This window comes from Penaeus vannamei, chromosome 3 (assembly GCF_042767895.1).
Source record: "Penaeus vannamei isolate JL-2024 chromosome 3, ASM4276789v1, whole genome shotgun sequence".
Classification (NCBI taxonomy): Eukaryota; Metazoa; Arthropoda; class Malacostraca; order Decapoda; family Penaeidae; genus Penaeus; species Penaeus vannamei.
In genome coordinates this window covers 52,677,291-52,694,790 of record NC_091551.1, presented here as the reverse complement: position 1 = coordinate 52,694,790, position 17,500 = coordinate 52,677,291, and the positions used below count along the sequence as shown (strand labels likewise).

The 17,500-nt window shown below is 35.1% G+C and overlaps 1 protein-coding gene across 1 annotated transcript in view; it reads right to left on the bottom strand.

Moving 5' to 3' along the window:
• Positions 1-4,671: 4,671 nt before the first annotated feature.
• The window catches only part of LOC113821082 (uncharacterized), a gene marked incomplete at its 5' end in the record, with an annotated part of 15,292 nt that continues 2,463 nt past the window's right edge, over positions 4,672-17,500 (bottom strand). Inside the window, 16 exon segments of the mRNA XM_027373524.2 lie at positions 4,672-8,653; positions 8,952-9,155; positions 9,418-9,639; positions 9,883-10,092; positions 10,340-10,483; positions 10,768-10,953; positions 11,109-11,387; positions 11,806-11,970; positions 12,142-12,339; positions 12,497-12,739; positions 14,624-14,780; positions 14,920-15,212; positions 15,451-15,681; positions 15,861-16,106; positions 16,349-16,490; positions 16,620-16,765. Of these exon segments, the coding sequence (XP_027229325.2) occupies positions 8,426-8,653; positions 8,952-9,155; positions 9,418-9,639; positions 9,883-10,092; positions 10,340-10,483; positions 10,768-10,953; positions 11,109-11,387; positions 11,806-11,970; positions 12,142-12,339; positions 12,497-12,739; positions 14,624-14,780; positions 14,920-15,212; positions 15,451-15,681; positions 15,861-16,106; positions 16,349-16,490; positions 16,620-16,765 (3,294 nt within the window). The 3' untranslated portion in view covers positions 4,672-8,425.

Genomic DNA, 17,500 nt, shown 5'->3' with positions numbered 1-17,500 from the left:
TTTGGTGTTGCCCGAGTGGGTCGCCATCAGATGACCCTGTGGGGCAACACCTTGACGTGTCAGGAGTACATAGTTCACCTGATTCTTCATGCCTTATGTGTACACCTGTGTGCTGTGTTTATCACTGCGGTGTCGGTGTGTTATCCTGCCTTGTTGAACTTATGCAGGGGATCGGGAGCTAAGCTAGGAAAGTGTTAGATTATCAAACCTCTTCAAAGGAGAGAGCACTCCACGATCCGTTGTTAAGTCGTTTCTCAAGCACCACCAACTACAACAATAATAATGATATTATTGACAACAGTAACGTTATTATTGTTAATCATTACCATTCTCATTATCTTCGTTATTCTCAATTCTATTATTATCATCATGAATACATTAGTTTTTTTCTCTCTCTTAACTCTTTATAATTCAATGCAGAAAGAAGAAAAAATGTAAGTAGTTCACCTGTGTATCATAACTACACGCCCAACACCTGCCTATTTAACTCAATACCTTTTCGCAATGATAAGATAACACCAAAGTCAATGCCCGCTGGTTGTTTAAAGCCCCTTGTAACACTGAGTATGAATCTGTAAATATTATGGTTGAGGTAAGAACACATCCGTTGAACTAGGGGATAATGTCTTAAACTAGTTTAGTTTTCCATGACATCTAATATTTTACGTTATACAGAACGTGTGTGTATGTGTATATATATCTCTGCCCGTTTCCTTGTTTGTCTGTCTGTGTGTCTGTCTGTCTGTCTGTCTCTGTCTCTGTCTCTGTCTGTCTCTGTCTCTGTCTGTCTCTCTCTATCTCTCTCTCTCTCTCTCTCTCTCTCTCTCTCTCACACACACACACACACACACACACACACACACACACACGCACACACGCACACACACACACACACACACACACACACACACATATATATATATGTATATATATATATATATATATATATATATATATATATATATATATGTATATATATGTATATATATGCATATATTTAGTTAATAAGTGTACCAATTCCCTTTATGGATACGACTTGCAAGCTTAAGAAAAAGAGCATGTGAAGTTTCTGATTAATGACATTTCCTTACGGTAAGAACCGCCGTTGGAAGTTGTATCAGACACTCCTAGTAAGAACACAGGCAAATTTATGCCCAAATGTTCTGTCACTCTCAAATGTGCTTCAGGTTTTTATCTTCATTTTTATCATAATCTTTTTAACTGGTCTGCAAGTAAGGCAAACTAGATGCGCTTTTTCTGCTAATTGCCAATGCACTGTTGCAGTCTTCAGCGACCCTTTTATGAAAACAAAACTGAAACTGCTGCTTTCCTGTAAAAAAACAACAACAAACAAACAACATATTTCTTAATCTGACTTCTACGTTGCGGGTTAAATATTGGTTTGGAGCAAAATCATATACGTGGAAAAGACATTGCAATTTAAAAAAGAGACAGATGTTAATTGAATGAATAATTAGCTGAGCAATTGACATGAAAATACGGAAATGTCATATTCTCCGTGAATTTAAAATCTTGGAACTTTGGCGTTTAAATCGGGCGAAACATTTCGTTCGGGCGTAAGAAGTTTCTGCAGGACAGCTTACCTTTGGCGATATTTTATTCAGATGTATACTCGCATGTTTTACTGCTCATACTTAGCAATCGAAATAGCAAACATATTTAATTTTCCTGTAATATTTTGTGAAATAAATGATATTTGTATTGATTTATCTCAGAGTTTTTGCAATATTATCGTAATCAAATTAACTGATAATTTGCATATAATTAGCTTTATGAGTCACTTAAAAAATCTGTGATATATCTTAGTAGTCTAACTTTAATAAACGTTTTTCAAATCTCGTAATACAAATTATTTAATCTTACACTTCCTGAGATAAGGAGAAACGAGAGAGAGTTACATTAGGAAATGAACACAAAAAGTGAGGCGATGAAGGTACCAGAACTGTCAAAAATGGGGGTAAATTAAGTTGCATAGTTTTATTTTCACACTGGATGAGTATGGTAGATAGCATGCAATGGAAATGTAAGTGGGGGGGGGGGGAAGGGCAAACACCAAGACCGTTTTTTTGTGAGGGTGTCACTCGTTTATCATCCCTTATAATGCTTTGAACCAGTGGCTCCCGACCATAGATGATGATCTGTATGGTTCGGTGCGATTGGACAAGAACACTTTATGGAAAGACCAATTTACTGATGTGTTAAAGATGATTATATGCAGGTATAATTGGTTTAATCCGACGTCATAATTTTCTTATTAACTCCATGGTCCCTTAAAATGTACCCCGTGGCCATGGTCCCTAGGTTGAGAACCCTTGCTTTAGACAGTTTAAAAAATTAGATTCTTTATCCGTCTTACAACAATCACGATATAAAATGCATACTGTGTACGTTTCGTAACCGGGTCCAAAAGAGTAAATGAATTTGACATTCCTAAAGTAAGTGAAGCAGAAGCAAACTGAAAACACTTCATCCGAAACAGCTATCATGTCTAAAAAGGGATAAGTCGGTTAGAATGCATAAGCGTAGGAAGATACTTTTAAGTGGGAGGGGAAGTAAGTTCTCCCCAAAATAACCAGGAGCTCTGAGGGCTTCAGGCCCTTGGCGGGATCCAAGGGCAGCGTCCCGGTGGGGCAGCAGGGGCGAAGCCCTGGAAGCTCCTGGAATTTAGCAGCTTTAAAGAGATTAGCTCATTAAAGTCCAGCACTAAAATGTCAAGACATTTTTATTTAGATAATACTTGACATAACGGTTATTTTGCTTTGAACACTAGGCTCAGTTGTAGCTGCCCTAAGTTGCAGAGGGTCAGTCTTCTCAACAATTCGGTAACAAGGAATTGCAGTTTGTTAAGGAAATTTTTTCAAAGTTGAGGAGTTGGGGGGGGGGCAGAATTTCGCTCCCCCAGCCCCCCTTTTCCTATCTGCTGATCTTCCAGCAGAATTATGTGTCTATTTCCTACACCTGTTACTTATCCAATCTTCATATCCAATCATTTTCTTTTTCATTTGACTAGAAATGTAACATTGGATAATTGTATCAATATCCAAAGAGTGCTAATATGGTATCATGGAAGATATCATGACAGCTAAGATAAAGTGGTATCTAGCAGACCTCAAACTACCCAAGGGATCCTTAAAATTTGGACAATTTACCTTATTCTTTGTATACTAAATACCTACTACCTTGGTATTGCTTGCATATGTGTGGTTACTTTTTTTCTTGCAACAGCAGTCAGGATTACAGCATCCAGTAGTTCTATGGAAATCAGTAGAAAATCCATATTTCAAATGAAGTAATTCATGAGCACATATACGAGTCCTGTACGAATCTGGACACGGTATATTAGGAATATCTTTATTCTAATTTTTGAGTCAGAAAATTGCATATATCTGAAAATAATGAAATGTGCTTCCCTGTCATACCTAAACAATTGGTCTTCATGCTCAGTAATTTCACAATTTGTAAAAATTAAAGCATATTCACAGATAAGTTTCAAAAGATAACTGTTTTCTAAAGGTGTTTTTGAAGAAGTGAAAATGCATATTGTTGGGTTGACTAAAGTAAACTAAAGGAAACTGAGCATTCTGCTACATGGGGAGTAGGGGGTGCCGATAATTAAAATGTCATTGTGTTGACCGTAATAAAAAAAAAATGATACATACGTTACCAATGGATACTGGAATAATTCAATTACTTTGCTGCCAGACCCAGGTCCTAGTATAGTTTTACCCTACCTACAATATTAACAATCTGTAATCTGTGTATTTGAAATGGACAGAACCTTCACTTTAAATGCTAAAACACATTGTAATGCTGGGAATCAAGTATACTTAAAAAATGAATCAGCACACAAAAAGCTCCATAGCTATTGTCAAAGGATAAAGCTGACATCACTTAAAAGTATACTCCTTTTTCTATCAGTATACACAGAGTGCACTATATGTCATAGTGAAATGATGTCCATTTTGGTATCTGCATTGCACTCAGCTTCCCACAGTTACTTGAGAGTAGGATTGCTGTTGCATGTTTAATCTAATGTAAAGTAACCATTTCATATGTAAAATTCATCTGCTTTTTCTCTTGTTAACATCATCTTATATTTTATCTAAGAAAGTTTTGTCATTATGTTTGCAGTTATTTTAGCCAACCAAAAATCTTGTATTATTATAAATATGCTTTAATAGTTCCCTACTATGCCATGTGTAAAAAAAGATATAGGTGTTTAAATTATCCATAGAGGCTTGGCTTTTATTACCATTGCATGCATGAAAACTGTCGCCTCCTTCAGTATGTCCCTAATTTTTAGATATTACTGATGTTACATTATACGACAAACTTGATTGTCATATGTAAGTGGATGTAGGGGACATGTCAGTAGAGGAGTAAGCTTCAGGATGATGTAATAAGGTAGCCAGCTCCTTTTCACACTGACTTTGACTCAAGCCTGCTGATGACAGTACTCAATAAAATTTTGATCATGATAGCCAGAAAATCCAATTATAATTTTTAGTATTATTTCCAGTTTCTGACCCATAAAATGTCTATAAAAAGACAAAACCATCCTAGCCCTTGCAATCAAGGCAATCTAAGACATTAAGCCAATCACCAGCTTGCTTCTAAAACTTGAAAAGGTATGGTAATAAAAGATAAATATGTCCTCAATATTTATTTATATCACGGGATGGGGCGCAGCACAACCAAGGAAATACTGTAGGGTAAATAATCATTAATATACTGTATATACTTTGAACCTTGAATGAACTACCTCTAAAACAAGATTCCCATATATGTGACATAATATATATATATATATCTACATTTGTATTAAAAGACCTATTTATTCTTCTAAGTGTATGCAGGTTTCTAAGTATGTACAAATACACAAACTTATGGATAAATATACACAAAGCTTCTTTCCAGTTATAAGAGGAAGTAAGTGTGTGTGTGTGTGTGTGTGTGTGTGTGTGTGTGTGTGTGTGTGTGTGTGTGTGTGTGTGTGTGTGTGTGTGTGTGTGTGTGTGTGTGTGTGTGTGTGTGTGTGTGTGTGTGTGTGTGTGTGTGTGTGGGTGCGTGCGTGTGCGTGCGTGCGTGTGCGTGTGCGTGCTCACATGTACACATGAGTACATGCATATGTGTTTAAAAATTGTGATAATGGGAAAATGATTTTAGAACTAGGTCATGGATTCCATCAGATCTGCAACTAATATGTACAAAAGTGAAGCAATATCTCATGCTACACCCCAGGACATTTTTATTATTACAACCCAGTCAGTTGGAAAAGGTATTTATGATCATGTATTTGGGGGACACATGTATTCTGAAATACAGTAGATATGAATGCAATGCAAATGACTAGTGAATCATTTTCAGAAACTGTGTATTGCTAAATAAATGGACTGTGCTGTCCTTTACATTATAATGAACTTAAATTAATATATGTACATAACTGCTACATGTTCCAGAGTTTATAAAAATGCATAGATTACTTTCTGCACAAAAGTACATGCTAACTTAATGCATTCTTTTCTTCTATCAAATGAAATAAACACCTCTGATATGAAAGTTAAACATCTCGCAAACCACAATATGAAATAACAAAGAATGATTCAGAACACTCAATAAAGATTATACATGTCTTTCCTGAAATATAAAAATACCATAAAGTTCTCACAGGTTGCCAACGATAATTGTAATCAAATCAACTAATTACATTCATTATTGCTTGCGAGTACCATTTATCCTAATCTGCTGTTATGGCGCCCTTATCGTTAGGAATCTTTTTATTCGTGTTTTTTGCAATCACTGGTATACAAAGGTGATTAGTGAACTATTAATATGAAGACTTTCAAACATCTAACAAGTAGGGCGGACTCTGCCTTCCAAGTATTCATCAAGCACAGGAAATAACCTCAATATACCTAATCCTATTCTTAACAGTGTTTCCACAGATGTTTACCTCTGAAATCCATACTTACACAGTGCCATTTTAGGGATCTCTGCTTTCAAATGGTCTCAATATGGGCACTTTCTTTTGGGGATCTTATATCTTCTGCTATTCTTCCCTAGCAGAAGCTTTACATTTCATAAAGTGAAGACGACCAATGCCTCAGCTTGAACAAAACCTGTCACTTCTCAAAAAAAATTGTAATACAAAACATAAAAATAAAATAAATCTAAGACACTGATGACAAAATTTATAAAATAAAAGGAAATCTTACTGGAACACGATTCCTTACAAGCACTTGTGGCTGCCATCAAAAATGAGCTGAGATCTATCATCATTGTTTTAAAAGGTAAGTTATATTACACATTTATCACCTTCAAGTTGAGAATATAAGAGCATATAATCAGGTTTCACTTGTGGTGTCTATGTACATCGAAGGATTCACCTTGAAGGCCCATTCAGTACTACCATAAATCTATACAAAATACAGTACAGTAATCCACAGGTTGCTAAGTCCTCTGTTGAAATTTTCAACACAGTGTCTACAGGCTTTATAAATATATATAATACAAACAAAAGCAAATTATAAAAGAAAGTAAAAGCTTATCAATATGATAAAATGCAGAGTTTAAAAGTATATATTTTTGCAGAAAGAAAGAACGAAAAAAATGGTATATTAAATTTCTCTCCAGTAGGTTTATACAAAAAATAAAGAAATAAATGAAAGCTACAAATAAACAGTAATACAAAAATTATGTCTTTCCACTTATCTACATGAATGAACCTACCAATCCTTAACCTTTGTAAAGTTTTCTGTAAATTAATTCTGTAAAAAATGATATTTCATTGTGAACATTAATAATACTGAATTCTTTTTATAATCAGTATTTTTACCTAATGAAATGACTAATATCCACAAAAAATACAATATTTCACTGCCTAAATAGTTTAAAACAAATAAAAGATTACAATCAGAATATTGTACCAATATTTTCTAAATGAAATACAAACTAACTACACAGACAGTTACCTATATGTTAGCCCATTATAATGTAGACCAAGTTTATATTCTGCAATGACTGGAAAGACCCTTTTCCCATAAAATACCATTTTATATATACACCAGACCTACAACAATGCATTTGGTACAAGTGATGAGCTATAATGAGTGTAGAGTACAACATATGCTTGGAAATGCTTCTTCATCCGAAATATCGACAACACATTTGTTAATCAACATTATTCAGAGTCAGTACATGGTTTAATGTGTATATATGTAACCTGTTCCTTATCCTTATGTTTTGGAAAACTGTTCATTATATACCTACTAACAATTGTAATTTTACTACAGGCAATTTTTCAGGAAGCACAGAAGGGACAGAAAGCACCAATGTCACTAAATGTTCTATTACGGAAGAATTTAGTTTTCAAAAACAAAAAGGATTAAAATGCCTTGAAACTTCAATATAATCTTATGCCCTACAGTCATCACCAGGAATAAGTCTCCAGCATTATCTGAGTGGATGTGCTTATGTGTGTGTTCATGTGAAACGTTTGTATGTAAATGTATAAATGTCTGTGTATTAGTATGTGTACTTATACACAAACAGATATGCATTTGTATATATACATATTTTGTATATGTATCTCATCTTTTATGTATAGACACAGCAATACACACACAAGCACCCACACATTTACACACAGAGTATACTGTATATTGCTTTAGGAGAGGTATTAATTCAGTCTCCTTCATCTCACAGAAAAAGTTTCTCTGATCACAGCTGAATAAGCCACTAATAGTCATAGAACATCAATAAGCGTTTTATGAGAAATGGAGTTCATAATGCTTAACAATTTTCAAAATATCCATTGAAACTTTACATGTTACCATCTACAACAACAACAAAAAAGATTAATTTAACCCATACACTACAGTGCGCTTGTTATGCACGCAATTAGCAATGTGGCTAAGTTGCAGGAAAATCTGTCTTTTTATGATCCCAGCAAGGGAAACACCAACTAACTACAAATGATGAAGATGGGTAATACTGCAAACAGATAGTTACCAACATTTACAAAATACCAGTTTTAAGAAAAGGTATGGTTGTAAAACAATCAGGATATTTACGAGTGTCAATTTGAAAACTGTTCTTAGAAGCACATAACAGTCCTTTGCTCAGTCACTGAAGAGGCATACAGCAGTATATGGGTTATCATGCAAACCATTAGCAATTTCTTTCAGCACTCTTAGAAATTGTAATCCATATCTTATCAAACATTCAATATCTCTCAAATTTAGACCTCTCCTTTACTCTTAAAATATCAGAAGTTTCCACCACAAAAAAGGTATCACTAAAAAAAAATTGGAGATTCATATATCTAACAGGTTCATCAAAAAATCTATTGTCATTGAACATGAGTGTACAGACAGTAGAATATCACATGTGTATTGCATTCCTTTTATAGCTCACTCAATCTATCTAAAGTGGATATGCAGGCCCATTTCCCAATTAACTTTTCTCTTCTATCAATTTTACTTAATTTGTAGATTCCAAGGGGGCCACCCAAGAAGTCGAACTCATATCTTCCACCCTCGGTTACTGCCTGCCGGAGAGCTTTGACTGTGGTGTATCCTAACCCTCGAGTCTCCAGTTCCAGGGTTGTGGTGGCTAGTTTATCTCGTATCGTCTGGTGAGTAAGAATTAGTTTAGAAGAAATAATGGAATTGTGTATAATGATTATTCAAATATTTATCCATTTAAACATTTAAGTAAATATTGTTTCTGTAATTACAAAAGATTAAAACATCCCCACCAGAGAGGTAGGCCCAGTTAAACACCTTAGTACATTATTCTATTCCGTAATCTAAATGATTTGGTAGAAATCATTTGCTTAGCTGACTTTTGATAAAATGATAAACTACAGCAATTATCAAATAAGAAAGTATGAATACTATAGAAATGAAATAAAAAGAAAGAATCAATACCTTCCCAAACATTGCAGCCTGATTTGCTGTAAGCTTCAAGCCAGCAAGAGACAAGATTGACAGGTGATGTAGGTTGGTTGTGAGTGCCTGTAAAAGCGTGTGTTCCATTCCTGGCGTCCCACTTGACTCCCGCACTTCAACACCAGTGAGGATAACTTCACGAAGTTGGCTGCCTCTGAGCTGCTTCCCTCCAGCACGCATTACCTGATAATATTAAATAGTAAAAATGATGAATTTTGTCAAATTGTTTCTTAGTTCAGCTCAGTTCAGTGAGACGTAGTAATACTTTATGTGTGAGAACAAACATATATAAATGTCATGGAAATGCATATACACTTACTGCAGTAAGATAATAATTTTATAGTTGGATTTTATATTAATTATCTACCTTCAGCTATAAGGAGAAATTTGAAATATATTTGAACTAAAATTTTTAAAAAGACTAAATACTAAATATGCCACCTACCTTTTCACAATTATCAAGAGAGAACACCCAGCCACCAAGGGTCAATCTTCGCAGAAAAGGGAAAGATCCCGGCAAGAGGGAGAAAAGCCTGTGCGTTGTGGAATCATCAATAATGTCTGCTCCCAGGCTAGATGCCAATGAGACATCAACAAGCTTGGGGAAATGTCGAAGCATAAAGAGTAGTTGTGGCCCTCGTAGGACAACTTTGCTATTTAGAGTCACCTGGAAAAGAGTTGAGGGGTTCAAATCAACATCATGTGCACCAATTTCTTACATTTCTGATGCTGATCTATGGGATCATAAAGTTATGTTCCACAATTTACTTAGATTATAAAAACATATCATGGAATATTCAGTGAAATACAGGCTGTAAAGGGAAAAAGAATAAAAGAATAAAAGGTGTGTTTCTGAACTACTATGCTGCATCTGACACACTAGCAATGCACAAACAAAACATACTCTGACCTCAAAGTGATCCAAGTTCAGGAATGCCAAAGTGTTGTTATGTAAGGGAGGAACAGACTCTTGAAGAGCTGCTATGACATCATCTTGCCTAGAGAGACGTGCAAGAGCCCCATCATGTACAGTGACAATTACTCTACAATTGCTGAGGTCAAGATGTTGTAGTTCTGTTGCATTAAGAAAACGGATCAACTCCTTGAGTGACCGTTCACTCTGAAAAAAGAATATAAATAATTAAGTAAATAAAATCAAAGGTTCAAAACTAAATGGGGGCTATATTTTTTAAATCCTCATATATTCTCATAATATATTTTTCAGTTCTATAATTTCATATCACTTGAAAAAATAACTATATAGAAGATTTGTTCATGCTTCTGATGAAAATATAGAGTGCAAATGTTCAACAACACATTAATAGATATAAATGTAAGGTCATTAATCCCAAAACAAACTGACTTACCTCAACTTGGATGGTCCAGCCATTCAAGACGAGAAACCTTAAGGACTTATTCTTAGCTAAAGCATTAAGAGTGACTTGCAGGGCAGCATCTCCCAAGAGGATATGAGGGGATGTCAAGTCAAGAAGTTGCAAAGTAGTGTTCTCCTGAAAGAGCAAAATAATCAATATGTATTTCCCATGTTTATCAGTTTGCCCTATCTTCTTTCAATAATAATAATAATAATAATAATTTTTAATATTCATCTGAAAACTTTACTTTAGTTTATCACAGGAACATCCAAAAATAATATAATTATTTTTTTTTATAGAATAACATATAGTATATGACACAATAATGTAATTATAATGTTAATCCATGTTATTACTTTCTCTACGGTGTTATTCAGGACATTAAGTTCACAACATAACACAAATATCAGTAAACAAACCTGTAAAGCTATAAGGACTGGGATAATCTCTGCCATTCTTGACAGCCCCTCCATCCTAAGGGATGAAAGGCACTTGGTGAAGCGTACAGTTTCCCCGAGACACACCAAGTCTTCTGCCCCCATTGTGCATTTGCTAATGTTTAGGTGGCACACCCTTGAGGCTGGGTTGCGGAATGCTGCAAATATCTGGAAAGCGAGAATTCAAATCTATGATATTTTGTTAAAAAATACAACTTATTGAAGAATAAGTTTTCTACTGTGCCAATCCTCATTTTAAAGCCTATGATTTATGTAATCAATGTTTGAAAGCTTTGCATGTGTCAACATCATTTGTAACTTACTTCATGAAACCCATTAGCATGAACAATGGGGTTGCATGCTGGTGGTGGGAAAGATGTTTTCTGAAGGAGCGTTGTGTCTGAATTTCTCTTTTCTGCTGAAAGAGAGTGCAATCTCCCCCGACCAGGAAGTGACTGGTAGAAAGATCGTGGGAGAGAGTTGAACACAGACCTGGTATTACCCTGTGCATCAGTGAAACTCCAAAAAGAGAGTGGCGCTGGGGCGTCTTCTCTAGTTGGTGAGGGTGTGCTGGCTCCTGTGCCTGTTGAACGCTCATCCACCTGAGAGTCACAGAAGATGCTAGGTTAAATGGAATATCAAATACCCCTTTTTATTATCATCTTCAGTCACATGTTTTTGAGCATCCAAGCATGTGATCTTATGTACATGTACTTATGGTTGTGCTTTCATGCACAAGCATAAGCACATGTTCATAAGATCACACACATCCATGCTCACATGCACACACACGCACACACATGCACATACACACATTCTTTCTCTCATGTGTACAGATAATACAAAGGTATATATATATACATTCCAAAATTTTGTTCCCATAATTAATTCTTTCTTTAACGAAATGTACATCCATCTTTCAGTTTACGATTATATATTTTGAACTGGTGTATAACTAATAATTCTTATTTTTAATCAGAATCAAAACAGGATCAGATGACAAGAGCCTTTTATACTTACTGGGGTGCCAGAGCTGAGAGACCCTGCAAGATTGAGTGACACCAGGGGACTGTTTTCAACAATCTGTGCAACTGCCTTCAGGCCATCTAAACCACAAGCCAGGTGAGGAAGATGAAGCACTTGTACATGTGGTGCATTCTGCAGGACTTGACACAATTGTACAACCTGAAAGAGTATCACACACGCTTATACAAACAGTATAGTATCTCATTTTTCCTTTAAAACATAAAAAAAAAAAAAAATCACTCATATCACATTTAAATATAAAAGCAGAAGAATGGTTAGAAATGTATATACCTATGAAAACTTTATAAAAATAAGACAGTAAGAACTAACTTGTTCAGCATCCAGTTCTAATGCAACAACAAGCTTGTTAAGGGCCTGAGCCAAGTCTGGGAGTGTGTCGCAGATCATATCCACGACAGGACTTAGGATTTCAGCAGTTGCCTCTTCCAGAGATGTCACCTGAATCTCAAAAGACTCTAGTCGGCGCTTGGTGAGCACAGCCCTCACGTATGACACAAGTCTTGTTACCTATGAAGGGGATAAGGGAATGACTTTAGTAATCGTTTGTGATTTGTCTGATATTTACTGAAATGCCTTCAGTTTGGTATTTCCATTAAGTATCAATTCTTTTGCTCCAAATTTTATAGGAACTACAAAAAACAAGCTGCATCCAAACATAACTTACTTCAGACTCGCCAAAGTCCCCACCAACGACACAGGTAAGTTTGACACTCTTGACACTCTCATTAAATGACATGGATGTGAAAAATGACTCATGTCTGTCTCTTGAACTCCCATCAAAGTCCAACAGCACATCCACTCCTTCCAGCATACAGTCAGGGGAGTACAGTAAACGACCCCAGTCTTCTAGCTCCGCAGAATTTGTCTGAATTACGACATGTTCCCGGCCTGATACATGCTTACATACCTTTATGGAAGGAAAAAAATATGATTATTTTGATATTCTAAAGACATCTACTTTTTTCTGTTTCACATGCACATATTTAGAGCTTACTTTTTTATCTTTTAGATCTCTTTGCTTACCATCTCCTTTACAATCTTAAAATAATAAAAATAAATAAAAAACTGTACAAAGTACCAATTTATAGCCTTCTTCAATGCAAATTAAGTAAAACACAACATCAAAATAAACTTTTTTACCACACATTTTCCATGTAGTAAAATCAGTCTGTTCCCCAAAACACAATTAACTAATAGCCTTCAATAACAGATAATGTTACATATTCTGTACAACTGTCTTGTCTTCTGCTTCTTACCTCCACTACCAGCTTCTGGTACATGTTAGTAGCTCGTTCCTTTGCAGCAAAAAGGAAAGGAGAAAAGGAGGCCAAATAATGACATCAATGGAACTGTGTCACCTCATCAAGGAAAAGAAACTCCTAAAAACACCATGCAAGTACTAAATGCCACATATACTATTCATTGTGTGGTTGGTCCTCATGCTAATGTATTTCAAAAGCAGGAGGAAAATTCTAATGTAGTTTCCTTTGCATCTTGCATTAAAACTTGCCTCCTAAAACTCATACTGTTCCTATGTACATGATGCTATGTATGTGTAGCAGTCACAGATTTACAAAGACAAGAAAGGTTCTTGGTACAGAATGAGGAAAAAACAAGAAAAGAACACTAAATGCTTTGGAAGATTATCAAACAAGGCAATACCATTCAAAAGGAGACAACCAGGAGAGGATAAAGAGGAGGAAAAGATAAATAAAAAAAGGGGAGCTTAAACAAGAAAAGAAAATTAGCAGAAGAGTAAATAGAGCAGGAACAGGACTCAAAAAAAATCCAAAATGCAACTCTTAGTCAGCCCTTTCAACAAGTTTCCAATTAACCATCAAACCAGTAACAACAGATAGTGCAGACAAAAATAAAAGAGAAACTATGAAGAGACTAGCTAACACAAGATGGAAATTTCAATGATTCCTGGTACTTAATGACAGGGCTGTGCATAATGCATTTATCAACAGCATGCACAAATATTTTACAATAAACTGCTGTAACATTAACATATGCCATGTTTATTTAATAACATATCTAAATGTGACATCATATGTAAATGTCTTGTTAAGAGAAGTTTATTTAAAATTTTAGAATATAAAGATACCTATTTGTTTCCAAACTCCCTTCTCTGTTCTACAAAATGTTACATACATGTATTTTTAAGTGTTCAGAATTTATCAGATCAATAAATCTTAGGAAAATGCCAATACCTAGGCATCTTACATTAAGAAAATTTAATCAACAGCAAAATTGGTTATCTTACTAATTATTCTCTGGAAGAGATTCTCATAACTTCCCAAACAGTGATTTGTTGGTTATTACTGCATCAATTTCTGTATCAATTTTACCCCTATTCATTATATTGAGACAATTTCATACCTCTCATTGTATCATAAAATAATTTAAAAAAGGGCTTTAAAAATGACTTGTGGTCAAGACTCATATTACATTGACCTACAGTATTTCCAATAGGAATGGAGGCTTTGGAGGGAAATTGTATTTTCATCCATTTTTGATAAAATGTATTACCAAGGACTTTTTTTTACCATTCATTTACATGTGTGTACTAGTATGTAGAAAAATCTGCAAATGCCTCTATGGACCTCTTGAGTTTCTAAATGCACATGTGAGTAAATCCTCTTTTTCCTCCTATTCCATGCTATGCAGATGCCATTTCATGCAGTCAGTCAAAAAAGAAATTTCAACCTGTTTGGGCATTTTGTTACCTTATACTAATGTATATAAAAAAAAAGGGAAAATAATTCTACCCGTAATATCTCTTCCTCACCTCTAAGACATTCATCTGGTACATGCCACTTTCTTTCAACAGGAGGAAAAGGATCCTCTGAGGAACTCCCATCTGAGATACAATGTTGAAGACAATGTGGGCATTTCTTCCAAGTAGTCCCACTAGGTATCGCAAGATCATCAAGCCGGAATTTTGTCTGTTTGATGTTGAAATCATCATGATGAATTATAATTTATATAAATATATACACATATATTTGATAACACTATTTCCATACAGTATTTTAAGCTGCATAAAACTGAAGTAGCTAGCAAGTAAAAATAAATCTAACATACCTTAAAATGGGATGGGTTATATCCATCTTTTCTGCAATACTGTCAATTTCAGTTTGCAGCAAAGAGGTATCGTGAATAAGGCCAGATAGGTAGAAGGCAGCCAGAAACTCAAGGAATGATTTGTGTGCAGGAGTGTAAAAGTCTTTCTTGCTCAACTTGGACATTGACTGCATTCTTAACAAAATGCCGAGCTCAACAATTTCTCCTCCATGTTGACACTTGGTCTTTAGGTCTTGTGCTGTGAAATATGGAGTGTTCTGCTTGAGCGCTTCTAAGGCCAGCTTCCCAAAGTCCTGTAAAATAAAGAACATATCACCATCAGTTCCATTTTCAAGAAAACAATAAAGAAAATCTACATATTAACATAATTTATTTTGGGAAATAATTCCAAGATGTTTATTTTATCATTTTGCATTCTTTATTAAATATTCAGCATATAAAGGTTAAGAGTGACAAAAAAATCTCATTCCTAACTTAACTAATGACCAAAATCAAACTTCAGTAAACTCCCTCATACTTAATGATACCTACTGATAACAACTTATTATATCTATCAGGCAGCACATCATAGCACATGGGTTCTCCTCGCTTGATCAGGTTCTTCCTGATCATGTGTTTGATGAGAGACATGTACATATCTGTGAGTCGTGAAGGCAGTTTTCCTCCCAGGTCTTCATACAGGACACCTAGAGCCAGGCACATTATGGGACATGTTATCAGGTCCCCATATTTCTCTTTGCTTGCTGATATCAGGGACAGTACCTGAAGGGAAGAAGTGAAAATTATGACATGGTTGTAACTGTAAACCACACAATGTATTTTTGCTCATAATGGAACAAACCAAGTTCATAATAAGCAAAAATTAAAAACAATTTCATTCAATTATTGTATGTCATAATAATAAGACCTACTCCAACACATGATAAAACCTATGGCCTTACCTCATTCCCACTACCAGGTTTATTTATGGTGTCAAAGTACCGGGAGATGAACCTGTGTGTCTGGTCCGGGGCAAGGCCAGCAATGAGCAGTCGCCTGTGCATGGATGGTGGGAGGGGCTTGGAGGACCCAGGTCTTGATGTCAGAACCACTGTCGCATTGGAGAACATCTGACCATCAATGAGCTCATTCATGTCTCCGCTCTCCTCCTCAATCAGTTCATCGTAGCCGACCAGGAGGAATAGCACCTGATGATAAAAGATTATATTGCTATATTAGTCAAATTCTTTATTTCAGTACTGATGCATTTTTATTTACTCTTACTTTCAAAATCTATTGTTTAACTCAGCTAAACTGAAAGTGCAATAATTTTATCTTCTTAGATTCCAAACAAGTTAAAAACTTCAACAAAACAAAAATATTTGACAAATAGTTTTTCTTACACATACATGTCCTATACTATATTCATGAAGAAAATTTCAGATCTTACCTTATCTTCAATCTTTTTCATATGATTCCATAGGGTGTTCATTGCCTCCTTGCTTAGAATATGTCTTGGCAAGACCTCCTTACACAGGTGAGAGAACACAGAGCCTCCTCTGAAATCTCGTAGCGTCAGGACAAACACCAAGCTGAGAAACGGTACAGAAGAATTAAGTACTGCGTCACCTTTAAATCTTTCTCTGGTCGATAATTTCATCATAATGATCATATTCAAAACATTTCAATAATATCAGTCCAGCTACAACATACAACCATACCTATAAGTTGACAGATAGGAGCCTGTTGGATCTGTAGCCCAGTCATAGGCTAATTTCAGGGCTAATGTTGATTTACCATATCCTGGATCTCCCTCCACTAAAACTCGCTTTGGGCGGTCCCCCATTGATGATTCAGTGAATGACAGCTGTAAAAAGTGGCAAGCTTTTATGAACTACCGACATAATTCTTATCCTCTCAATTGTACGCGTGTAAATTGACCCTTTTCCCTACACATAACTGGTTTCAAAGTGTCTGTGCCTTGTGCACTGACACTTTGAAAGAACTGATAACACTGATATGTTGCAATAATTTTATTCTTTTACCACTTATTATGTGAAATAATTAAATTTCCATCAAGAACTTCAGCACACAAATTATTAAATAATAATTATAACAAAAAAATACTCATGTTAATACAAAATCCCAATATCTGTACAAGTATTAATTCTTAAAAACTATTCCATAAAACTTGTTTAGAAGACGCTTAAATCAAAAGTTATTCTTAATGCTATTATAGAATTATCATAAACTTGCTTTACCTGCATTATCAATTCTTAAATAACATCAAAAGACTTATGAAACAATATTTGTGTGTAGAAAGCGAGAAAAAAATCAATCTGTGTTGGAAATATCACACCAGATTTTTACACACCTACTAATTATATGCAGCATAAAATCAAAGCCATCCATCATTGATGAAACTGGATACAATCTGATTCTATTAGCCCATTCAGCTGAGGACAGGTTCAACCCTGACTCAGCAAACTGATGCCAGAACTTCTTTTCCAGTGAATTTTTTTCACATATGACAATATAAACGTAATTAACTACTGACTGCTAACATAATACAGTTAAAAAACAAAAACAATGCAAACAACTA